Here is a 26,439-nt window from a genome sequence, read left to right as displayed (position 1 = left end):
TGTTAATATACGATATTTGTTTTTCTCTTTCTGACTTACTTCACTCTGTATGACAGTCTCTAGATCCATCCACGTCTCAACAAATGACCCAATTTCGTTCCTTTTTATGGCTGAGTAATATTCCATTGTATATACGTACCACATCTTCTTTGCCCATGCATCTGTCCATGGGCATTTAGGTTGCTTCCATGACCTGGCTATTGTAAATAGTGCCACAATAAACATTGGGGTGCATGTGTCTTTTTTTTTTTTTTTTTTTTTTCTTTTTGCGGTATGTGGGCCTCTCACTGTTGTGGCCTCTCCCGTTGCGGAGCACAGGCTCCGGATGCGCAGGCCCAGCTGCCATGGCTCACGGGCCCAGCCGCTCCGCGGCATATGGGATCCTCCCAGACCGGGGCACGAACCCGTATCCCCTGCATCGGCAGGCGGACTCTTAACCACTGCGCCACCAGGGAGGCCCTGCATGTGTCTTTTTGAATTATGGTTTTCTCTGGGTATATGCCCAGTAGTGGGATGGCTGGATCATATGGTAATTCTATTTTTAGTTTTTTAAGGAAACTCCATACTGTTCTCCATAGTGGCTGTATCAATTTACATTCCCACCAACAGTGCAAGAGGGTTCCCTTTTCTCCACACCCACTCCAGCATTTCCTGTTTGTAGATTTTCTGATGAAGCCCATTCTAAATAGTATGAGGTGATACCTCATTGTAGTTTCGATTTGCATTTCTCTAATAATTAGTGATGTTGAGCAGGTTTTCATGTGCTTCTTGGCCATCTGTATGTCTTCTTTGGACAAATGTCTATTTAGGTCTTCTGCCCATTTTTGGATTGGGTTGTTTTTAATATTGAGCTGCATGAGCTGTTTATATATTTTGGAGATTAATCCTTTGTCCGTTGATTCATTTGCAAATATTCTCTCCCATTCTGAGTGTTGTCTTTTCATCTTGTTTATGGTTTCCTTTGCTGTCTAAAAGCTTTGAAGTTTCATTAGGTCCCATTTGTTTATTTTTGTTTTTATTTCCATTACTCTAAGAGGTGGCTCAAAAAAGATCTTGCTATGATTTATGTCAAAGAGTGTTCTTCCTATGTTTTCCTCTAAGAGTTTTACAGTGTCTGGTCTTACATTTAGGTCTCTAATCCATTTTGAGTTTATTTTTGTGTATGGTGTTAGGGAGTGTTCTAATTTCATTCTTTTACAAGTAGCCGTCCAGTTTTCCCAGCACCACTTACTGAAGAGACTGTCTTTTCTCCACTGTATATACTTACCACTTTGGCATAGATTAGATGCGTGGATTTATCTCTGGGCTTTCGATCTTGTTCCACTGATCTATGTTTCTGTTTTTGTGCCAGTACCATATTGCCTTGATTACTGTAGCTTTGTAGTATAGTCTGACATCAGGGAGGCTGATTCCTCCAGCTCTGTTTTATTCCCTCAAGACTGCTTTGGCTATTTGGGGTCTTTTGTGTCTCCATACAAATTTTAATATTTTTTGTTCTAGTTGTGTAAAAAATGCCATTGGTAATTTGAAATGGATTGCATTGAATCTGTTGATTGCTTAGGGTAGTATATTCATTTTTACAATATTGATTCTTCCAATCCAAGAACATGGTATATCTCTCCATTTGTTGGTATCATCTTTAATTTCTTTCATCAGTGTCTTATAGTTTTCTGCATACAGGTCTTTTGTCTCCCTAGGTAAGTTTATTCCTAGGTATTTTATTCTTTTTGTTGCAATGGTAAATGGGAATGTTTCCTCAATTTCTCTTTCAGATTTTTCTTCATTAGTATATAGGAATGAAAGAGATTTCTGTGCATTAATTTTGTATCCTGCAACTTTACCAAATTCATTGATTAGCTCTAGTAGTTTTCTGGTGGCATCTTTAGGATTCTCTATGTATAGTATCATGTCATCTGCAAACAGTGACAGTTTTACTTCTTCTTTTCCCATTTGTATTCCTTTTATTTCTTTTTCTTCTCTGATTGTTATGGCTAGGACTTCCAAAACTATGTTGAATAAACGTGGTGAGAGTGGACATCCTTGTCTTGTTCTTGATCTTAGAGGAAATGCTTTCAGTTTTTCACCATTGAAAATGATATTTGCTGTGGGTTTGTCGTATATGGCCTTTATTATGTTGAGATAGGTTTCCTCTATGCCCACTTCTGGAGAGTTTTTATAATAAATGGGTGTTGAATTTTGTCAAAAGCTTTCTCTGCATCTATTGAGATGATCATATGGTTTTTCTTCTTCCATTTGCTAATATGATGTATCACATTGATTGATTTGTGTATATTGAAGAATCCTTGCATCCCTGGGATAAATCCCACTTGACCATGGTGTATGATCCTTTAAATGTGTTGTTGGGTTCTGTTTGCTAGTATTTTGTTGAGGATTTTTGCATCTATATTCATCAGTGATATTGGTGTGTAATTTTCTTTTTTTGTAGTATCTTTTTCTGGTTTTGGTATCGGGGTGATTTTTACCTCATAGAATGAGTTTTGGAGGTTCCTTCCTCTGCATTTCTTTGGAAGAGTTTGAGAAGGATGGGTGTTAGCTCTTCTCTAAATGTTTGATAGAATTCACCTGTGAAGCCATCTGGTCCTGGACTTTTGTCTGTTGGAAGAATTTTTATCACAGTTTCAATTTCATTACTTGTGATTGTTCTGGTCATATTTTCTATTTCTTCATGGTTCAGTCTTGGAAGGTTACACCTTTCTGAGAATTTGTCCATTTCTTCCAGGTTGTCCATTTTATTGGCATAGAGTTGCTTGTAGTAGTCTCTTAGGATACTTTGTATTTCTGTGGTGGCTGTTGTAACTTCTCCTTTTTCATTTCTAATTTTATGGATTTGAGTCCTCTCCCTCTTTTTCTTGATGAGTCTGCCTAATGGTTTATCAATTTTGTTTATCTTCTCAAAGAACCAGCTTTTAGTTTTATTGATCTTTGCTACTGTTTTCTTTGTTTCTATTTCATTTATTTCTGCTCTGATCTTTATGATTTCTTTCCTTCTGCTAACTTTGGGTTTTCTTCGTTTTTCTTTCTCTAGTTCCTTTATGTGTAACGTTACATTGTTTGAGATTTTTCTTGTTCCTGAGGGAGGCTTGTATAGCTATAAACTTCCCTCTTAGAACTGCTTTTGCTGCATCCCATAGGTTTTGGATCGTCATGTTTTCATTGTCATTTGTCTCTAGGTATTTTTTGATTTCCTCCATGATTTCTTCAGCGATCTCTTGCTTATTTAGTAACGTATTGTTTAGCCTCCATGTGTTTGTGTTTTTTACGTTTTTCTCCCTGTAATTGATTTCTAATCTCATAGTGTTTTGGTCAGAAAAGATGCTTGATATGATTTCAATTTTCTTAAATTTACTGAGGCTTGATTTGTGACCCAAGATGTGATCTTCCTGGAGAATGTTCCATGTGCACTTGAGAAGAAAGTGTAATCTCCTGTTTTTGGATGGAATGTCCTATAAATATCAGTTAAATCTATCAGGTATATTGTGACATTTAAAGCTTCTGTTTCCTTATTTATTTTCATTTTAGATGATCTGTCCATTGGTGTAAGTGAGGTGTTAAAGTCCCCCACTATTATTGTGTTACTGTTGATTTCCTCTTTTAGAGCTGTTAGCAGTTGCCTTATGTATTGAGGTGCTCCTATGTTGGGTGCATATATATTTATAGTTGTTATATCTTCTTCTTGGATTGATCCCTTGATCATTATGTAGTGTCCTTCCTTGTCTCTTGTAACATTCTTTATTTTAAAGTCTATTTTATCTGATATGAGTAGTGCTACTCCAGCTTTCTTCTGATTTCCATTTGCATGGAATATCTTTTTCCATACCCTCACTTCAGTTGGTATGTGTCCCTAGGTCTGAAGTGGGTCTCTTGTAGACAGCATATATATGGGTCTTGTTTTTGTATCCATTCAGCAAGGGAAGGAGGGAATTTGTCTGCCCTCTGGTGGATGAGGCTATTTAAGAGGCTTGTGTAAGTTTCCTGATGGGAGAGACTGGTGGTGGGTAGAGCTGGGTGTTGCTCGGGTGGGCAGAGCTCAGTAAAACTTTAATCTGCTTGACTGTTGATGGGTGGGGCTGGGTTCCCTCCCTGTTGGTTGTTTGGCCTGAGGCAACCCAACACTGGAGCCTACCCGGGCTCTTTGGTGGGGCTAATTACAGACTCTGGTAGGGCTCATACCAAGGAGTACTTCTCAGAATTTCTGCTGCCAGTATCCTTGTCCCCACAGTGATCACAGCCACCCCCCACCTCTGCAGGAGACCCTCCAACACTAGCAGGTAGGTCTCGTTCAGTCTCCCCTGGGGTCACTGCTCCTTCCCCTGGGTCCTGATGCGCACACTACTTTGTGTGTGCCCTCCAAGAGTGGAGTCTCTGTTTCCCCCAGTCCTGTTGAAGTCCTGCAATCAAATCCCACTAGGCTTCAACGTCTGATTCTCTAGGAATTCCTCCTCCTGTTGCCAGACCCCTAGGTTGGGAAGCCTGATGTGGGTCTCAGAACCTTCACTCCAGTGGGTGGACTTCTGTGGTATAAGTGTTCTCCAGTCTGTGAGTCACCCACCCAGCAGTTATGGGATTTGATTTTGCTGTGATTGCGCCCCTCCTACCATCTCATTGTGGCTTCTCCTTTGTCTTTGGATGTAGGGTATGTTTTTTGGTGAGTTCCAGTGTCTTCCTGTCGATGACTGTCCAGCAGCTACTTGTGATTCTGGTGGTCTCACAAGAGCGAGTGAGAGCACGTCCTTATCCTCTGCCATCTTGGTTCAGGGCCTTCAGGTTAGCTCTTAACTTGCTACTTAAGCCTTTGATACCCATCCTTCCTTTCACCTCCACAAATTCATTCTGTTGATTTTCCTCATCTCTTACTATATATTCCTCCTCTTCCTCTCTGTTCTGTCAACAGTGAAGGATACTCAAGCCTTTCCTGTCTTAAACAAATAGCCAGTAACTTCAAAAGAAAAACTCTCAACCCCACCAGTTTCTTGGAGCTACCACCATGTTTCTTTTCTCTTGATTGAAAATGCTGCCCCTGGTACTGTCTGTACTTCGGCCTCTCCCCCTTCCCCTCCTACAACAGCCTGCCTTCGGACCCAGGCCTCACACTGGGTCTCTGGAAACAGAGTCTGTGACCAGAGAATTCTGGACTAAAGGGGTTTGAGGACATTCTGTCAGGAGATACACTAGTAAGGAAGAGAAGGGGCAGGATTAAGCAGATGGAGAAGGTGACCTACAGAGTAGTTCCTGCTGAGGCCCCAGTTGATCCTGAGGGGAGCACAGGAATCCTTCCAACTGAAACAAGGGGGCTGGGCCTTTAACCCCCACATCAGACAGCCACTGGCCTGTGCTGCCTGTGCATGGTGGTGCCCTGCAACTGAGGACAACTGCCTATGGGGATGGCGACTCTTGGCTGAGGATGGAGTAACTGGCCCTACAGAAGGGATCTGGGTGGAGCCACAATATCTGCTACATCTCTGCTCTAAGGGCCTCACAATCACTTGCTTCTTAGACAGTTTCTCCCCATCAGGGAAAAGCTTTGCCAGGATTCTGTTTGACCTTGTTTCCTGGAGGGAATTTGTTTTCTCCACCCATACCATTGTAGATTCCACAGATCTAGAGACTCTGGCTCCCCGTAACAGGAGCACTGACATTTAGACTCCTGCTGCCACCTAGTCTTCCAGGATCCTCATGCCACGAGGCCAGCACGAAGAAGAGGAGCCGCCATTCCAGCCGCAGTGATGGAGCTCATCTTCAGGAGGAGGCAGGGCAGCTGCTACCCAGTGTGGGGAAGGATAAACATGTTTGGTCCTCAGGTGATCCACTGGGTTGTCTGGGGCACTGCCATACCTGGTTTAAGTGGTGTGTGGAGAAGCAGCTGCAGCCTGGAAATGGCACAGTCACCAGGGGCTCCAACCCTTCAGGAATGACGGTGTAGGTCATCCAAGGAGGTAAAATGCCTGGACCAGCAGAGGTGTTGGCTGAGGGGAGTCTAGAATGGGTGGTGGAGGAGAGAGATGGTGCATATCAGTTGTAGTTCTGAGATCAGGTGTGGCAACGGGGGCTGTAGTTCATTCCACCAACCCTTCTCTCACAATTTTCCCCAGGAAGTCAGGCCAACCAGAATCCTGGCCAAGCCTTTCCCTGAAGGGGAGAAATTGGCTAAGAAGCAAGTGGTTGTGAGGCCCTCAGAGCAGAGATGTAGCAGATATTGTGGCTCCACCCAGATCCCTTCTGTAGGGCCAGTTACTCCATCCTCAGCCAAGAGTCGCCATCTCCATAGGCAGTTGTCCTCAGCTGCAGGGCACCACTACGTACAAGGCAGCCCAGGCCAGTGACTACTGGTTATGGTCCACCCTTGTGGGAGGACATAATTCTCGGTAGGGCAGTTCCCTGTGGCTGAGTGCAATTGCCACTGATGGGCACAACTGAGAACTAATAACCAGAGATATTTGGAGCAGGTGGGGATGGATGTTTTGGCCTTGGAAGGGGATCTGGGTGGAGAACTTTACTCCTCCTCACTGGTTTTCACTAAATCTATGCCTGTCTTGTCCAAATCAATGAACACTTTTTAGACTTTAACGTGACTTTATTTCAGCATTAGGTTCTTTGGTCACCACTCCCTTCTTTTTTTTTTTTTTTTTTGCGGTATGTGGGCCTCTCACTGTTGTGGCCTCTCCCGTTGCGGAGCACAGGCTCCGGATGCACAGTCCCAGCGGCCATGGCTCATGGGCCCAGCCGCTCCGCGGCATGTGGGATCCTCCCAGACCGGGGCACGAACTCGTTTCCCCTGCACCGGCAGGCGGACTCTCAACCACTGCGCCACCAGGGAAGCCCACCACTCCCTTCTTGAAACACTCTTTCTCTGGCTTCCTTGAGGTTATTCCCCTGACACAAGAATCTCTTGTTTTTCCTGTTTGGCCACTGCTCAGTCTCTACTGCACGTTCTCTTTCTCTGCCCATCCTTTAGAAGTTGGTTTTCCTCAGGGTTCTGCCCAAGGATTTTCTCATCCCCAGCCGGCATCACACAATTGTGTAGGATAAACTACAGTCCATGTAATGATAGTTTGTTAATATAAGTCATATCTATATGCTGATTTTCTCCTATATTTTTGGGTATTTGGAATGGCCACATCTAAGCTTGACATGTCAAAAAAGGAAATTATGTTCTCTTCTTAAAAATGGGCTTCTCTTGGGCTTCCCTGGTGGTGCAGTGGTTGAGAGTCCGCCTGCCGATGCAGGGGACACGGGTTCGTGCCCCGGTCCAGGAAGATGCCACGGAGCGGCTGGGCCCGTGAGCCATGGCCGCTGAGCCTGCGCGTCTGGAGCCTGTGCACCGCAACGGGAGAGGCCACAACAGTGAGAAGCCCGCGTACCACCAAAAAAAAAAAAAAAAAAAAAAAAAGGGTCTCTCTTCTCAGGTTTCCTATCTCGGAGAATGACATCACCTTTCAACAGAGTCAGAACCTAGTAGCCTCCTTTCTCACTCTTTCTGATGTTCAGTATTCGATGTCACCAACCGCAGTTGACTTTACCTCAAATTCATCTACTTTACCTCTTTGCCCCATTTTTAATCAGACCATATCAACAGCCTTCTAATGGCTTCCCATTGCTATCATGCTGAAACGCAAACTTCTTGTAGGATTCACCGGTCCCTTTATTATCCGACCACTCCTTCTCCTTGCAGGCTTCTTTTTCACCACTTCTCAAATTCTATCTTTTCTATTGGCACTTGGCCTTGGACTAGATAATCTCTTTGCAGCTCCAATATCTTGGCTGATACAAACTACTGAGGAAGTGCTATCAAACGTAATGAAATAATCTAGTATATTGTTTAACAGAGTATGTTCTGAAGCCAGACTCCCATAGGTCTGCGTGTTGCCTGTGAATCCTTGGAAAAATTACTAAATCTCTTTGTGCTTCAGTTTCCTCCCCTGTAAAATGGGTACAAGTTTTTTCTTCATAGTTTTGTGGTGAGAATTAAATGAGATAACACACATAACGTATTTAGAATATATGAGACACAAAATACTGAATAGATATTAACTATTTAAAAAATTTCCTAAGTTCTATAATTACTCCTACCAGACATCGCATATGGTATTGCAATCACCTATTTTTTCCCTTACATACTTCTCTAGATTATAAATTCCTTGGGAGCCTAATATATTCTCTGTTCTATCACAGAATCTAGTAATGATTACACAAAGTTTGTGCAGAGCACAATGGCAATGATATGACGGTGTATAAATCATTCTGTGGGGTTAGGGCGTGTTCAGGGAAGGAAGAGGGGACAACTTGAACTCAGTCCTGAAGAATAAACAGGAGAGGTCCAAGTGAACAAGGAAGAAAAGGGCAATTCCTGTAGAGGAGACAGGATTGGTGAAGGTTTAGGCTCAGTAACTGGCATCACAGCAAGTAGCTGGTAAGATTGTTGCAAAAGGGCGAGCAGGGAAGTGGTGGGAGGCGAGGCCAGTGACTGGTAGTGAAGAGATGATTACACAGGTAAAGCCCTTGTTTCCCAGGTACCGTAAACTTCCACAGTTCACTGTGACCCTGGGAATCAGGGAGCCCTTAGGAAAGCAAAGATTGGATTTCCCAACATCCTGGTAGTTGGAGACTTAGAATTGTATGTACTCATCCTTGAGCCTATCTTACACCCAGTAGTTTGTACCTTCTCCTCCCCCTCTCCCCACTGGTAACCACTAGTTAGTTCTCTATATCTGTGAATATGCTTCTTTTTTTGTTATATGCACTAGTTTGTTGTATTTTTTAGATTGCACATAAGTGATAAACAGTATTTGTCTTTCTCTGACTTACTTCACTTAGCACAGTGTCCTACAAGTCCATCCACGTTGCTGCAAATGGCAAAATTTCATTATTTTTTATGGCTGATTAGTATTCCATTACATATATACCACATCTTCTTTATCCACTAATCTGTTGATGGACACAGGTTGTTTCCATGTCTTGGCAGTTGTAAATAATGCTGCTGTGAATATCGGGGTGCATGTATCTTTTTGAATTAGTGTTTTGGGTTTTTTTTTTTTTTTGTATATATGCCCAGGAGCGGAATTTCTGGGTCATATGGTAGTTCTATTTTTAGTTTTTTGAGGAACCTCCATACTGTTCTCCATAGTGGCTGCACCAATTTACATTCCCACCAACAGTGCAGAGGGTTCCCTTTTCTCCACATCCTCGCCAGCATTTGTTGTTTGTGTTCTTTTTGATGATAGCCCTTTGACAAGTGTATTACTCTTACTGACAGAAAATAAGAAATGTTACCTTTTTTCCATGTGTGCGTGTCTAGGCATAAAGTCACACCTGCTGAGTGTTTCAGTGAAGTATTATTAGCTGCATTTTCTTGGGTTCTAGATTAAACTTAAGTTGAGCTAGTGATGATAATAGCCAATCCTACTTCTTCAGGAAGGTGTATAGTAAAATATAGAAGAGAGATAAGCAATTAACTAAGGATTAAGATGGGATGAAGGGCAAGCTTCTTTGGTTTAAGAAGGCCAGGTCCTGTCAGTGTTTGTATGTTGTACAAAGAGGAAACTAGAGATCACTGATGAATCACGGTTTCTGATGAGCACAAAGCAATAAATCTAAAGAACAGGAGGAAGAGTTAGACTTGATCTGAAAGCGAGCGACGCTTCTTCCATTAAGAGGGAAGCAAAGAAGGGAGTGTACAAATTCAATTAATTTTTTACCTGGGGTAGAGGAAATTTAAGCACCTGAGAGAAGGAGGTGGATGGTGGTGGAGGGAGGGCATTCACAAAGAAGAGAGAAACCTGGAAAATCACCTGAAGGGAAAAGAGAAATGAGTAGACTAGGGATATTTAGAATTATACCTAGGTAGCCTTGAGGGTAGGCATAATATATTAGCACAGTACACATCTTAAAGAAAGAGATTTTTTTTGAGAGTGGGAGAGTGATGGTCTTAAATTATTCCCTTTAACCTCATTACATTGATATTATCTACTTATTTTCTGTCCTACTTAATGGCCAGGCTGTAAAATCTACAGAGATAATGACCATGTCCTTTCATATTTTTGTGTCATCAGCACCAGAACAGTGTCTTCCACAGAGTAAATGGTGAAAGGAACTGACCTTTTGGGAGCTCTGCCTGCGAAGGGAACATTGTGTTTAAAGAAAAAGGTTGAGGGTACATTTCCAGTAAGATAGGGGTTTCAGGAGACAAGATGGAGAAGATGTAATAAGAAAGGTAAGTTGTGGGGACTGGGATGGGCGGGGGAGAAAGAAGAGCAAAGGTGCAACAAAAATACAGGGTTCCCTGGTGGCGCAGTGGTTGAGAGTCCGCCTGTCGATGCAGGGGACACGGGTTCGTGCCCCGGTCCGGGTAGATCCCACATGCTGTGGAGCGGCTGGGCCCGTGAGCCACGGCTGCTGAGCCTGCACGTCCGGAGCCTGTGCTCCGCCAACGGGAGAGGCCACAACAGTGAGAGGCCCACGTACCACAAAAAAAAAGAAAAAAAAATACAGTGTAGGAGAGAGGGACGGGGGGATTGGCATTGAGGACACTTCAGTAGAACAAGGACAAGAAGCAAAGTGGGTTGACGCTACCTCCAGCTGAAATTCAGCCCTCAAGTTGTTCCCATAATAAAGCAGTTAAAAACTCTTGAGCTCTTTAATGCTAGATTGTGTGTTTTGTTTGGGGCCTAATCAGGAATGTGCAGGCTTTGCTTAGGAGCACAAACAGAATAGTGGGGAAAAATTTTAACTGATCTCTCAGTGTATAAACCATTATCCTAGATTATAGTGCGTTTATTGAATTCTGAATACTTCAGTGTCATCTCTGCCTGTACACTCCCCATCCTTGACATTTTCTTTTCCCTTTTCCCTGTCATTCTCTCCCCCATCCTTTTTTTCTGTTGTACCTCTCTCTTGTATTTCCTTGCTTTATTATCGACCCTTTCTTTTCTCTCCCTAACCATTTCTCATTTGTGAGGAAGAGGGAACGTTTATCAAATGGGAGTTAAAACAGAAAAATCAAGATGAAGGAAAGAGAGGGGTTTGGAAGTACAGTGAGCATGTCTTCCTCTTCCCTGTTATAGAGAAAAATGTTGTGTTTGATTATGCATCATTTGTCCAAGGTGAACAGTGGGCAGCAATGTAGGTATTTCAGGGTCAAGGGCAGTACTGAGCCTAACACAAACACACTTGGCCTTTCATTCTAGCTTTGCCATTTATGATCTGTGTCATTTATGGCAAGTTCTTTATCCTTTCTAAGTTTCAACTTTCTTGTTTCTAAAATGGGAAAGTTATTATCTAACTGTGGTAAGCAGAAGTATAGCCCTCATGATTTTTGCTCCCTGGTGTTATACCCTTTTACATGACAAAAAGGACTTTGTGGGTATAATTAAGGTGACTAATATGTTGAGTTCAAGATTGGGAGATTATCCTGAATCATCTAGGTTGGGCCACTGTACTCACGTGGAGCCTTAAAAGAAAAAGGCAAAAGAGTGAGTCAGAGGGATTTGAGGCCTGAGAAGTGTTTGATGTGCTGTTGCTGGCTTGAAGATGGAGGGGCCACATGGAAAACAAGAGAAGGAATGAGTTCCGGCAATGATCAGTTATCTTTCTAGAGGACCTGGAGTGCAGGTTGAGGACTGTAGCCCCAGTCAATACTTTGATTTCAGCCACTGAGACGCTGAGCAGAAAATCCAGCCAAATCATGCTATGCTTCTGACCTACAGAAATGATGAGATAATCAATTTGTGTTGTTGAAAGGTGCTGCGTTTGTGGTAATTTGTTATAACAGCAACGAAAACTAACACGAATACCAATAACATTGCAAGAGTTAAAGGAACTGACACATGGATTAGGGCTGTAGGGGGTCCATAAATCACACCCCTTTCATCTCTAAATATAGAAACGACTGAGAAATAAGACATGAAAGACAAATGGAAAATGAAATGCTAGTATTATTACTGATAAAGGCTGAATCGGATGATATGAACTCAATGTGTTGTCACCATGGGCTTTCTAATACTTCACTCAGGAACTAAATTCACACTTTTAGTTATCCACTCAGTAGAATGATCTTAGCCCCTACCCACCCACCCCCGCTTTCTAGGCACAGACCACTTAACCACGCAGTTGAGATCACAGAGTAGCTCTCTCCAAAAGTAGGTAGACCTGTGAGACAGAGACCCCATGTTTTGTGGGCTGAGCATGATTATTTCCTCCTTACAACTTACTAATCATATAAGTCATACTTGTCCAATGGGCAGAAGATTAGAAGGGCTATTCCAACTAAAATACTTCCACACTGAAAGACAGCTCAGGAGCATGAGATCCTTGACAAAGAATCTGGCACAAAATAAATGCCTCCTATATAGCTGCCAAAAGGTGGCAATGATTTGGCTTTCCTGACACATCCCATTCCAGGATGGCTCTTCTTCCAGAATCTGACGCTACTCTCTGCACTGAGTCAAGCCCCAGAGGTCTTCATTTTGGTGCCCGGCTGAGGTTGACATCTCTTGCTTGTACACCGTCATGTAACTGCCCAGCTCCTGTTCTGCTGCCCTTTTGCACTGGCTGGTTGAATCTCATGATCTTGGGGCCATCAGATTCTCCATGCTTCTGTGAGTATTAACATAAAATATATAATGCAGTCACTGTGGATAGGCTTTCAGTAAAGAGAGACCGTAGGACTCTCTTCTCTCCCCATTCCAGATTTCCTGCATCCACCCTGGTAACTCCACAAAGATCTCCCACTGAACTTGACTGTTCTTGGAATTAATACAGTAGTGGCAGCCTTTTCCTAATTTTAAGAGGCAAATGAAACTGATAAATCAAATTTTATATTTTTAACCCTTTTTCTTAAAACCCTGCTAAGGATATGTCCTAATCTAGTAAGCACAGAATCATTGGACAAAATCATTGTTGTAATTTCATGGTTAATATTAATCAATAATTCATGGTGCTACACAATGAGTGTGATTTCTATGTCTTTTATCAAAACAAATTTGATAAAAAAATGATATAACATAGAAGTGATGTTGGTGGGAATTTCAGATTAGGTAAGAAAAGGTGTAGGTGTAGTTCTCTGGTGAAGGATTCTGAGGAAGGAGCCGCAGAAACCACAAACTTAAATAGTCACTAACTTTAAATCTAGGCTGGCTCTGACTGTAATACTATTTTATGCTCCTCTTTCCCAGCCAATTAAAATTCCAGCAATTACATGGCATTCCAGTTGGCTATTTTTGCTATCTGTGTAAAGTCAGGCAATCATCTTAGAGTCATAGGATTTGGGAGAGAAGTGAGAATAGTACAGACTCCACTTAGCTAAATCAAATGCATTTTTTTGAGCTTCATAAAAAGAAAAATGTATATTTATGTCATGGCACTATCAAGACGCAGGGTCAATTCCAAAGTATTTGTGAATATTGGTTTGTTCAGTAAAAAAATCTTTTGCTCTTGCCACATGTCTGCAAAATACCTGTGAAAAATTTATGGGATCTTTGACAGGTTATTTAACTTCTCTGTGCCTCAGCTTCCTCATCTGAAAAAGATCAATTTCATAGAGTGTTTTTGGGTATTTAATGAATCTTTCTTTTTCTCTCTCTCCCTACACACACACACACACACACACGCAGCTTAGAATAAAGCCAAATACATAAAACTATATAAACTATTGTTGTTTTTCTTGTTATGTCTTAACACTGTTTAAATTGAATGTCATATTTATATAGTATTTATCAGTATTTTCTGTTTGTAAAGTGACTTTATATTGATAGTTTACAAAATCTAATCTTGTCTTACATAATCAGGCCAGGTAGAATTATACCCATTTAACAGATGAAAAAATTGAATCCTTAAATTATAAGGATTCAATTATAATTATAATTTAAATTATAATTATAAGAATATATAATTATAAGAATAAAAAAGTTAGATTTGGGATTAAAACTTATATTTTCAAGCTTCAGCCAGGATTATTGTTATTATATAGCTATAATGAAAACTATATGAATCTTAGAACAAATGTTTTGAGGTTTTTTTCTTCTACACAGAACTTCTACTCAGAATAGTAAGTGTACAATTATTTTCAAAAGAGAAAAATTTAATTTCAATTTGCTCTGAAGATGTTTCCTTCTCAGTAGTCAATATTTTTGATAGAGTAAAAGGAAGCACATTCTGTGTTCTCTGAGACACTGAAGCAGTAAATATTTATTCTTCAACTTAAAACAGGACTCCTTGGCAATTGGTTGCTAATGAAAATGTTTACCAATCCCCAAGCTAAGAGGAAGGATTCTTTTGAGGAGCAGAATTTAAGTTGTCTCAGTAGAGCAGTGATTAGACTGACCTTTGCAAAATGCTCTAAAATTGATTATAAGAAGCTAGACACTTCAGCAAAATAAATAAGTAAGCTTTAAATGGTAACAGGAAATTCACAAGAAGGCACAGACAAATCAGAGCAAATTGTACACTGAAGGCCAAAGAAATCACATATTGTTCGAGAAATCAGTCAGTGAGGTAAATATGAAGGAAATATGAAGTACACGATGAGACAGGGGACCATCCAGATGTGGCTCTTTTCTTTCAAAGCCAAATAGACACAGATGTGTTCACTAAATAGAATTCTACTTCCTTAGATCTGTTTAACAGGATTCTGTTTAGCTTGTAAAAAAAATTGCAAATTCCCAGGCTTCTCCCATGCTTTACTTTTTGGTAAGTGTGGTCTCCGAGACCCCACTTTTCACATACACAGTATCAGATTCTAAGAATACTAAGTTTAAGAATAGCTGCTCTAGCTTTGGCTTCAAACTTCTCTTAATAATTTTTGTATCCTGAGGGGAGGTTCTGAATTGGAAGAAAAGTGTAAGGCATCTTGGTGCTTGGGGCTATGGTTGGGGGAACCGTGCACCTTGGGAAGCCAACAGAGACTTTCACTGAAGGGGTTAACAGGACTGAGCAGACTTAGCTTGGAGGGAGTTTGGACACCAAGGACAAAAGATTCAATATTTCCTGGGTCAGTGGTAATCGCATTTCTGGCTTTTGAGTGTTAGAACCAAATTCTGGCTATTCTAAGCAAAAAAAGAAATTTTATTAGAGGCTCTAAAAATTCATGACAGCCTGGAGGATTTGATGTGGGAAATGGGCAAAGACCAAGGGAGCTCTAGAAAGCTAGTTGATGGAAGTAGGACAAGGTTTACGCAGCAATAAGAGGCTGGTCCAGACTGCCACTTAACGTCAAAGCAGCCGGTCCGAAATCACGTGCTATCTCTCATAGATACCAACTATGGGCTGACACTATCTCACATACAGCAAAGCTGGCCAAATGAGGGCTTTGACAACAGGGAGATGAGGTGCTAATAGGAAGTAGAAACTTAAATGCTAGGCAACAACAAGAAAAAACAGCATTAAATATCTGCCATGGGCCTTCCCTGGTGGCACGGTGGTTGAGAGTCCACCTGCCGATGCAGGGGACACGGGTTCGTGCCCCGGTCTGGGAAGATCCCACATGCCATGGAGTGGCTGGGCCCGTGAGCCATGGCCGCTGAGCCTGCGTGTCCGGAGCCTGTGCTCCACAGCGGGAGAGGCCACAGCAGTGAGAGGCCCGCGTACCACACACACACAAAAAAGTCTACCATGAGCTCCAGCGGGATGGTCATTTGAGGCCACCTACATCCCATTGAGCTGAGTTTAATAACCGTTGATGGTAGAGAGCGTACGTTTCCCAGCTCTTCCTAATTTATCCCCTGCCCCCATTCGCTTTTGGACTCACATATCTCTGATATATTTTTCTAATCAGAACTTTCTCCTTCCTTGTGCTCAATATCTTGCCAAATACAGCCAATCAGTATTTCCCACTTATTACCTACTAGGATTATGTAATTTTCTGAACAGGTTTGAACAGATTGAATGCAACCTGGCTCACTTCTGTTATTGAATACTATCTGCTTTTGTTAGCAGTACCTTCTAAGGACAGATATTGTCCAGAAATAAATTGTCCAAATTTTGCTTCCCGGGCTACTGCAATAGCTGTAGTTTTCAGCAGGAGTACACATTCAGCACGTAAGTGACATAAAACTGGAATATTTTTATATTTTGTTAAATGTGAGTCCAATTTGTTTCAGATTGTATGTCCAGCTAGCTCATATCAAATGGATCAATCAAATATTTACCAAATTCCACCTCGGTTGCCTATTAATCTTTTAGACCTTATTCTAAAAGAAATTCTAATTTAGTGATGAGATAAAAATAATTATTACACACATTTTAATAATACAATACTGCACTCTATGATAATCTTTGTAAACACAAGAGAAACCTTCATATAGGAAGTGAGACCTGACTTTAATCTTGAAGAACAAAGGGGATCTATATATACAGGCATGCCTCGGAGATACTGTAGATTCGGTTCCAGACCACCACAATAAAGCAAATATTGCAATACAGTGAGTCACACGAATTTTTTTGTTTCCCAATGCATTTAAAAGTTATGTTTACACTATAGTGTAGTCTATTAAGTGTGCAATAGCATTATGTCTATAAAACAAGGTACATACCCTAATTAAAAAATACTTCATTGCTAAAAAGAGCTGATCATTACCTGAGCCTGCAGCCAGTCATAATCTTTTTAAAAATTAATTAATTAATTTTTGGCTGCATTGGGTCTTCATTGCTGCGCGCAGGGTTTCTCTAGTTGCGGGGAGCGGGGGCTGCTCTTTGTTGTGGTGCGCAGGTTTTTCATTGTGGTAGCTTCTCTTGTTGCAGAGCACAGGCTCTAGGTGTGCGGGCTTCAGTAGTTGTGACATGCAGTCTCAGTAGTTGTGGCTCACAGGCTTAGTTGCTCCGCGGCATGTGGGCTCTTCCCGGACCACGGCTTGAACTCGTGTGCCCTGTATTGGCAGGCGGATTCTTAACCACTGCCCCATCAGGGAAGCCCAATCTTTTTGCAACAATAACATCAAAGATCACTAATCACAGATCACCATAACAAATATAATAATAGTGAAAAAGTTTGAAATATTCTAAGAACTACCAAGATGTGACACAGACACACAAAGTGAGCAAGTGCTTTTGGAAAAATGGTGCAGATGGACTTGCTTGATACAGGGTTGCCACAAACCTTCAATTTGTTAACAGCATATTATCTGCAAAAACTGCCCAATAAAGCGAAGCCCAATAAAATGAATTATGCCTAGTTGCTGAAAGTAGTTGAAAGGGAATAAATCAGACTTGGAGGAGCTATGCTGTGTTCTTCATATAAAGACAAAATTGCCCTGGTTAATGCATTTGTAATTTAGACATTGTTTCAGCCTTATTATTTCCTTGTCTAATAAACTGGTCTACCCAGTTGTAATGGAACTTCCTCTTATCCTAGAAGATTTTTCCCTCTGGTCTGTCTCTTTGCATATATACCTTTGGAATGTTTGGTAGTCATTTGATTATGGATGTTGAATGTGGGATACTCTGCAGCCAACACTTTTGGTGCTAAGATGTCAACAGAACAAGGGTCTACCTAGAAACTTCTTGATGATCATTAGCAGATATTAAAAGCCACTTTATTCCAAAACTCATAATGTTTTTCCAGAACCTACCTCTGAAATAGGAGCAATGGGAGAACTGATATGCTGCCTTCCCCTTTCTCCATGGAGGGAACAGAGTAATCTTGACATGAAAATTGGATGTCAACCCTGTGCTAAAATCCTCTAGTGGCTTCTCATTTTACTTTCAATAAAATGCAAATTCCATACTTTGGTCTACAAGGTCTGGATGCTTGGTCCCTGCCTCCTTCGAACTTGTGCCATTTTCTCCCTTCCTCACTATGCTGCAACCACACAGTACCCTCTTACTAACCAGATATACCAATATCTTTTCAACCTCAGGAGTTTTGTTCTTGTTGGTCCCACTATCTGGAATCCTCTTTCCCGGGCTCCTGAAATGCTGTGTCTTTTTATCAGGCCTCAGCTCACACTGCACAATTTCAGAAAATCTGCCCTGATGACTCAATCTATAGTTGTCTCTCATTTGTCCAATTTACTGTCAGATCATTCTGTTTTTTGATAGCATTTATAACCTTGAAACTATCTCATTTATGTATTAATTCTTTTCATTAATATAGAAGTTCTAAAATGGCAGGGATGATCACCAATGAATTGTCAGTGTATTAAGATCACCTGGCATATAAAAACTATCTATGGATAAATGTTTTGAATGACTAGTTCTGACTCGTTTGTAACAGATGAGATATTATAGAGGCAAATACAGAGGGCTCACCTGTGATGGCAATAAAAAAAGTTGTCTTTATGCCTTATAAGGGTGTGTTTAAGCTATAGCTGGGTCATAGTACCAACAGCGTTGCAACATCTCTTGATGGTGACAGTCATCATGAGATCAATTAAATTATCGAATTCTGGAAGCCAGACTTATCTCTTCATTTTCTTTATTTATCCCATGACTGAAAGGGCCTATAGTCACTGAGAAGGGAAAGTTTTTATAATGGTAACATATTTAGAGGTAGGAAGGAAAAAAAAAACATTCTGTGCAGAGAAAGCAGCATTACCCTGAGTCTGTAGACATAAAAAGAAGAGAGTTAAAACTCTCTGACCAAAATGGATATTGTTTAGGGCAGTTGTAAAACATAAGATTCTTTGGCAGTAATGTTAGAGTATTGTTAAGGTATGGTTAAAGAGTAGATCATAAATCCTGGAATAAGACTATAGACCAGATACTAAAAACTCTTGGGGACAAATGTAAGTCCTTGTACAGAAAAGTGGCTCAAAGATAGCAATATTTATGAAGCGTAACCTGTCAGTTATAAATTGGGCAAATTCCAAACAGGAGGAAAGAGAGGTTAGAAGGATACTTAAGATGCACAATTAATGTTTCCATACCTGCCAAGAAGCTAATTGCCTTTACTTTGATGTCTAAATTTTAATATAGGTTTGAGATCCTTTGCCAGAAGAACATAGATTTTTCTCTTAACTGCATAAATTCTTGGGATTTTGTTACTTAGAGAAAAAGCAAAATGATAGCTCTTCACCACTGTGTAGAGAGAGAATAGCAGATGTGTTGGTCTGAATTATTTTTTTCTTCTTTTCTTTCCTCCTTTCTCTTTCACATATTCCATCTCCCATCCTCATTGTCTTTCTCTTTAAAAAGACATTTATTTTAGAGAGTTTTTAATGTGTGTTCAACAAGATGCTAGGTGCCGTGAGGATACATGAGAAGAAGAACTCTAGACTCAGTTTAGGAATTTGGAGGAGGAAGTGATGAGTGTGGGCAGGAGATAGAAGGAGCCACAAATGTGTGACTGACTACAGGTCAGCTTTGACTCACTCACAGGCGCCTTTCACTTTTTAAGGGCAGTGATTTCTCTCATCTCCTCCCAGTCTGAATTTATTAGCCCCAGGAAACTACACCTCAGAATAGTTTAGAAGAGAGAGGAGACAGAATTTACCTCCTCAGTTTCCTCCCATCTCTCCATTCCCATTAGTCAAGAGGATACAATGCCCTGCTTTACTGGATGTTATTGTTCGGCTCCTTGGTGGTCAATAAGGAAGACACATCCCACACCCCTTTTTTTTCATTGAGGTTTGCAAGTGGGCGGGGATTGGTTTGTGGGACATGAGAGGCGTGAGGGTCTAGGACTTCACCTTGACCTCCAGCCAGTTGAGGAAACTTGGCAAGGGCACTGGCAAAGGCAGCAGCAGTGTAGCCCACAAGGAAGAAAGCATCTCTGTAAATAAAGAGGTGGCCAAGGGAATTTGAGGAAGCACAGAAGATTTTTGTCTAATGATACAGCAGTGAGTGATGAGGACGCTGGGTATATGAGTCTAGTTTAGGAGAGTGATGGATCTGGAGATAGGTATCTTGGAGTTATCAGCCTATAGATGCTGTTTAAAGCCGTGAGCCATCTGTGATAATTAAGAAGGTGAATGTAGCGGAAGAAGAGAGTAGCAGCAGGGGCTGAGCCTGGGGCTACTCCAACCTTACAGGGTCAGGAAAGAGAGAAAACAACAGTGAAGAATTAGGAGTGAATAGTGACAAGGGAGAAAAAACAGTAGATGTCCTTGAAGGCCAATAAACGAGTTACAATAAGGAAGAGCAACCTTTAAGTGTTTACTTTGACATGCATGAGTAGATCGCTAAAGGAGGTACCTAGAAACAGAACTACTAAGTTATAGAGCATGCACCTTTCATATTTTAAAAGACAGTCTCAAATTGCCCTGAAAACTGGCCACCCCAATGTAAACATCAGAACTCTGAGAGTTTGTTTCCCAAAACTTAAGCGATCTTTAAACCACTTTTAATTTTTTCCTAATTTGATGAGTGAAATATGATACATTTCTGTTCTTTCAAATCACATTTTTTCAATTATTAGTGTTTGGATACTTTTTAATATATTTTTAAGCCAATTTTTTCATTTTTTGAAAAACTGTCTTTTTCCAGTGTCCCACTTAGTTGTTTGCACCTTTCTTGTTGACTTGTATTCTTTATGCTATATACTAGTCCTTTATTTTGTAATATGTATTTTATATATTTATAATACTTTATTTATATTTATACATAACTATTTCTTCCAGTTTTTCTCCACCTTTAATTTTGTTGATGCTGTCTTTCGTCAAATGATTATTAGTACTTTGAGATAGCCACAACATTTGGCAATCTTTTTTTTGACTAATTTTACCTTGGAAAAATGTTTAATTAAAAGGCTTCCCTACCTCAGTATCATAGAGATAGTTTTCTTTATTAAAAAGTCATGTTTCAGGGTTTCCCTTGTGGCGCAGTGGTTGAGAGTCTGCCTGCCGATGCAGGGGACACGGGTTCGTGCCCTGGTCCAGGAGGGTCCCACATGCCGCGGAGAGGCTGGGCCCGTGAGCCATGGCCGCTGGGCCTGCGCGTCCGGAGCCTGTGCTCCGCAACGGGAGAGGCCACAACAGTGAGAGGCCCACATACCAGAAAAAAAAAAAAAGTAATGTTTCTGTTTTTATTTAGGTCTGTTCTCCATCTGGAGTTTGTGTTTGTGCTTGAGGTAAGTAATAACATATATACATTATATTTAAATATATTTCTGTGGAGAACCAGAGCCAATATTAATTAGTTGGTCACTCCAACCACTAATTTGTCATACAACCTCCAAATATATCAAATTCCCACTTACGCTTGATCTTCTTCAGAATTTTCTATTCTGTTTGTCTATACTACCTTGAAACTCCCTGATGCCTTCTGTGTTGAGGGTCCACAAGACCACCCACATGTTTGATGATTTGCTAGAAAGACTCAGAGAACTCAGAAAAGCTGTTATACTCATAGTTACAGTTTATCACACCGAAAGGATACAGATTAAACTCAGTCAAGGCAAAAGGTGCAAAGGGCAGGGTCAAGGAGAGATTAGGAACAAGCTTCCAGCTGTTCTCCTTCCTAGAGTCCTTGAACAGCATTTAATTTCCCAGCAACATATGTGACAAGGTGTATGAAGTATTGCCAAACAGCGAATCTCACATGAGCCTTGGTGTCAAGGTTTCTATTAAGGGTCAGTCAGGTAGGCATGACTGACTGCCCAAGTGGCTGACCTTGGTTACTCAGTTTCCAGCAACTCCAGAGGTCAACCTGATACAGTGAGGTCCAAGTTCCCCACCATAAGTCACATTATAGCATGAACTATATCTGGCATGCCCCAAGGCCTCATGTATCAAATACACTCTTAACAGATAGGATATTCTAAAGATTTATCACTCAGGAACTAGTTATGGGCCAATCCTTTCTCTGGAATGTGAAAGTTTTGAACGCTCCAAGCCTGATGATTAACGCTTTACTGCAATTTTCAAACAGATACTTTTCTTTCTTTTTCATTTTGAATTTTGTCTATATTTTTAAGTTTTCCTTGGTTGGAAGGTTGGTCTGAAACCATTAGTGAGCAATTGCAGAAGCAGAACTCTCAGCAATTACCCTCAGTAATTTGGAAGTATTGCTCTATTGATGTCATGTATCTAATGAACCTGATAAAATAGCTCATGAAAATTGATTTTTACACTTTATTACATTGTTTTTTCCACTCTGATGTCTTTTGAAGTTTTGCTTTATCCTTAACATGTGGAAGATGCTTCGCAATGTGTTCAGGTGTGAAGTTATATTTGTTTCTTGCTTTTTAAATTTGTTATGATATTGCTTTGCATTAAGTGGACTTTTGTAATATGTGGAATCATATATTTCCATAATTTGGGGGTATTATTTCCCATTATTTCTTCAAATATTGTCTTTCTTTTATTTTCTCTATTACTTTTTTCTGGAATTACATTGAAATAAAAATTTGAACTTCTGGATTTATTCTCCATGCTTCTGAACGTCACTTTGATACTTTCTAGAGTTGACTCTTGTTATTTTTTTTCCTTTAATTTTATTTTCACACATTAAAAAATGAAACATACTATACAAATGGTTTTTCATAGCAGATTACACGTGGGTCCGTTCAGACCTGCTCTCTAGGTGTTCCTGGCCTCTGAGGGGCCGCCCAGCCGGCAGGTGTTATTCACGTGGCCAGTGGGTTGATTTGGATGCAGAAGCATGCAGCCCTCAGCATGGAAGGTTCCATCCCCTCTGGTCTTAAATTGGGTTAAATGGCATCGGTGTCCGTATTTACAGACTTGAAGTGTGGCGATCCTGAGCAGTTCTGATCGCCCGAGCCCTCAGTGGGAGCCTGGGGGCCGAGCAGGAGGTGCGGGGGGCGTGGCTGCCGCGGTGAACTCCTCTCCATCCTTTCCACGGGACGAGGGGCTGCGCCCGCTGTCAGACCCTCCCAGAAGGGTTACACCAAGTAACTGTAGGTGTCCTGTTCACCATCCACTCGCTCCAAATAGTCTTTCTCGATCAGAATGTCAATGCATTTCTTAATTACTGGGACCCGAGGCTTGAATATTGAGGAGAGCTGAGTCAGTACTTCTCCAAGTAACTGCTGGTGTTTTAGAACCTTCCTCATTTTCATAATTCTCACGAGAGCTGCCTGGATCAGTAGTTTATGATCTGCCTCGATGTTTCTGTGTGTGGTTTCTTGTTCCTGCTTCTGTTCCATTTCCATTGGCACATTGATGTTAACCTTAATTTCTTGTTTCTATAACCAAGATATAATTTTATTAAGGTATCTTGCTTCAATTCCATCTCATCAACATGTGTATTTTTGTCTTCCAAGACCAGTAACTTCAACTTCAACAAAATCTGTAGGACTTGTGCAAAAATGTCCGTTTTGATCTGCGTGCTGTCCCTCAGCTGCTGCATGGCGTAAGCATCTTCCGTGTTGTACCGGAGCAGGATGGCCATCTGGAATGTAGATGCCTACAAGGTGTATCTGTTTTTGAAGCAATTTGTTACTAATTCTCCTTCAGACAGTTGATATAACCACGTCAATTTTCTGCCACTATGACGGCTGGCGTAAAATGCTGCGAAGCGCTGATAACTCCGTTCCAGCTCCGACGGCAAGGCAAACGTACCAGATTGCTGAAAAGGCCATGATCCGGAGCTCAGAACTCGAATACTGAAATCCAAGCCCAGCGGCACGGAGTTTGTCGGGTGCTTTTTGAACTGCTCATTCAAATATTTGCTTGCACCCATGTCTTGAAACATCCGCTGAAGTTTAGAGGTATACTCAAAACCACAAGCTTGCTTTAACTTAGAGATCATGCTTGCTTCGGCATCATCACTCGCACTGCTCTGATGAACAAGCCTTTTTGCCGGCATCTTTGCGTAGAACTTCTGAAACACGTCCCTGTCCTCTATATACTTGAAGACTGCTATCAGTTGGTTGAGCACGTCTTCTAGTTCTGCTTCTTCTGGGTTCTTGGACCTCTTCTTCAACAAGGAGTCACAGTATCCAGCCAGCAACTCGGAAGGTTTACTGGACGACTGAGCCATTTTGGTCACTGCATTGTTGTTTATGAAGCGACTGCAAGCCTTGTCCAGAGCAGCCACGAAGCCAGCATTGTTGTTGAATGCCAACATCACCAGGGCGTTGTATTTTTTATGAACATCCAACACTGTCTGTATACACATTTTGGGGTCATTTAAAGCAGCTTCTCCACACTTTTCAATTGCTGCAATACACTGATTATGAATGTGTGTCTCCAGGAGTTTTTTCAATTCTCCCAGGCCATCCTGGATTCTAGATACAAGATTATACATGCGACCCAAATCTTCAATTTTGTCGGCATCCAATAAATTCTGAAATTCCCTGTGGAAGACCTCCAAGTGTTTCTCAATGAGCACTTGCCTGCACTTCCCGGCTAGCTCTTCTTGGGTGCCCTCATGAAGGTACTGGACTCTCCACTGCTCCTCCAGCAGGCGAGTCTTCACCTTTTTCATATATTCAGTAACTGGGTTCTGCTGCAAGAATTTGGTACTCTCTCTGGTGTAAAATCTCTCTGTGTCAGCCAAAAACTGAGACTCAAAGGATTCTTTGTACACCTTTAGCCTATGGCCCATCGCAAAGGCATCGTCTTCATTCAGCCCCAGTTCCACGTAAGATTGTACAACTCCACTCATCAGTCTTGTATTGATGGTTTCACCATTTCTTTCCTTTTCAATCAGTTTTATTTTATTTTATTTTATTTTATTTTTTTGCGGTACGCGGGCCTCTCACTGTTGTGGCCTCTCCCGTTGCGGAGCACAGGCTCCGGACGCGCAGGCTCAGCGGCCATGGCTCACGGGCCCAGCCACTCCGCAGCATGTGGGATCCTCCCGGACTGGGTCACAAACCCGTGTCCCCTGCATCGGCAGGCAGACTCCCAACCACTGCGCCACCAGGGAAGCCCCATTCAATCAGTTTTAAAACAGCATTTGTTACCTGTTTATTCAATGGCCTGAAAAGACAATCTCTCCAAGTCACCAATGCAAGAGAATAGATTTCATAGATTCCTTTTCATCCCACATAATATTCGCAGAGAACCCAATATCTACTGAGGTAGGCACAAATCCCATTCAGCACTTTACTTGAAAACCGGTAATCTTCCCACTGTTGAGTGTAGAACTCCAGTACACTCTCATCTATCAAATCTTCTCCGTCCTTAAGAAGATTTGTCAAGTAATTCTTCAAAAATTCTTTAAGCTGTTTGTACAATTCCAAGCCAACTAGCTGAACTCCCCCCAGCGTCTCCCCCTTTGTTGATTTAGGAGGGACACCAGCCTCTTGAGCTTGGTTTGACTAGTGAACACTCATGCAGTAGTTATAAACATGAGTGTAGAGTTCCATGAATCTGGATTTCACCATACTTTGTCTGGTATACACTTGCTGGATTCCAGCTCTGAGGTCGTCCCAGATCTGGTCAAGGCCAATCTGCTTCAGTCCATGGGGATTCTGGTTCCTGTTGGATGACATTGTGAGTGATATTCTGAAGTCGTCCAGTGCAGCAATCCTTATTCAAGGTACAGCTAATTCTCCATTAGATGAAAATTTAAAATATCATTCCAGATTTATTCACAGCAGCTCAGAAAGGATGTCCTTTAAATTTAGAGAGTGAAATCTCATTGCAGGCAAACCTGGAAAGGGACCTGCAAGTAAAGCAAACGCCAAAGGGATTCCAGCACTGAACTGAGTGAGCAGAAACATCTTGCTCAGAAGTAGGCTCACTGCTTCCATTGTCTTTTGTCTTCATAAGGTAATCCACTGCATTATTTGCATTATATATTTCCGTAACATGTTATGGAAAAACCTGAGTGAACTTTTTGTCCAACCCAAAAAATACACGTGCACCGCATTTCACAGGTGCCTAAATGGCTCCGGCAACATCTCTCCCTGGTCGTTGCGCCTGGCCCCAGTTAAATCCCCATCCCACCAAGGTCTTGCAGTGTCCCTCAGCCTCCGGGGCTGCCCCGCCTGGAGTTGCGTGCAACACGGCTCCCTCCTCCTCCCTGCCTACCCGCCCAACTCTTGTTATTCTTGGTAGTTATAGTCTATAAAGCCTCTGGGAACCTTGAATGAGCAAATACTGAGCAATTGTTCCTGGGGGGAAAGATGCACGTTTCACGTATATGAACTATTTTGTTCTTTAGCTAGTTTCAGTTTGTTATTTAACCTGACTATAATGAGTTTCTTTTTTACTAATTTCAAACAAGTTGCCATTTCTATGCCATTTCTATGATCTCTAACTTCTTTTTCCACAAGTGTATTTTATAGCTATTTACTTTTGTGTCATGGGTGTATTTTATTTATCTTTGTGAATAGTAACTATATGTATTCCAACACCTTTTGATATTTTTATATTATCTCTAAGTTATTGGGTATACATTCTTTGATTCATGAATTTGTTGCCTCCTTTTCCAGCATTTCTCAGATGCCTGATGATTCTTAGTTTTGATTCTATGTCCTCAATTATGACCACCTGTGGACACCATGGCCTTTCCTTGCAGTCACCTTCTTGGTGATGTCATTGGTTTAAGTCTAGGAGTAGTGGCAGCCTTTGTTCATTGCTT

The 26,439-nt window shown here is 41.4% G+C and overlaps 1 protein-coding gene across 1 annotated transcript; it reads right to left on the bottom strand.

Annotated features, from left to right (window-relative positions):
* Positions 1-22,786: 22,786 nt before the first annotated feature.
* On the bottom strand, positions 22,787-25,345 carry LOC132496455 (cullin-1-like). The gene is given in 3 exon segments (XM_060108839.1): positions 22,787-23,073; positions 23,076-24,563; positions 24,799-25,345. Coding segments are annotated over 3 exon segments (2,322 nt in total).
* Between the last annotated feature and the right edge of the window lie 1,094 nt (positions 25,346-26,439).

The sequence above is a fragment of the Mesoplodon densirostris genome, chromosome 9 (assembly GCF_025265405.1).
Source record: "Mesoplodon densirostris isolate mMesDen1 chromosome 9, mMesDen1 primary haplotype, whole genome shotgun sequence".
Taxonomy (NCBI): Eukaryota; Metazoa; Chordata; class Mammalia; order Artiodactyla; family Ziphiidae; genus Mesoplodon; species Mesoplodon densirostris.
Note: the sequence above shows the minus strand (reverse complement) of the source record. Positions and strands in the feature narration are given on the sequence as shown.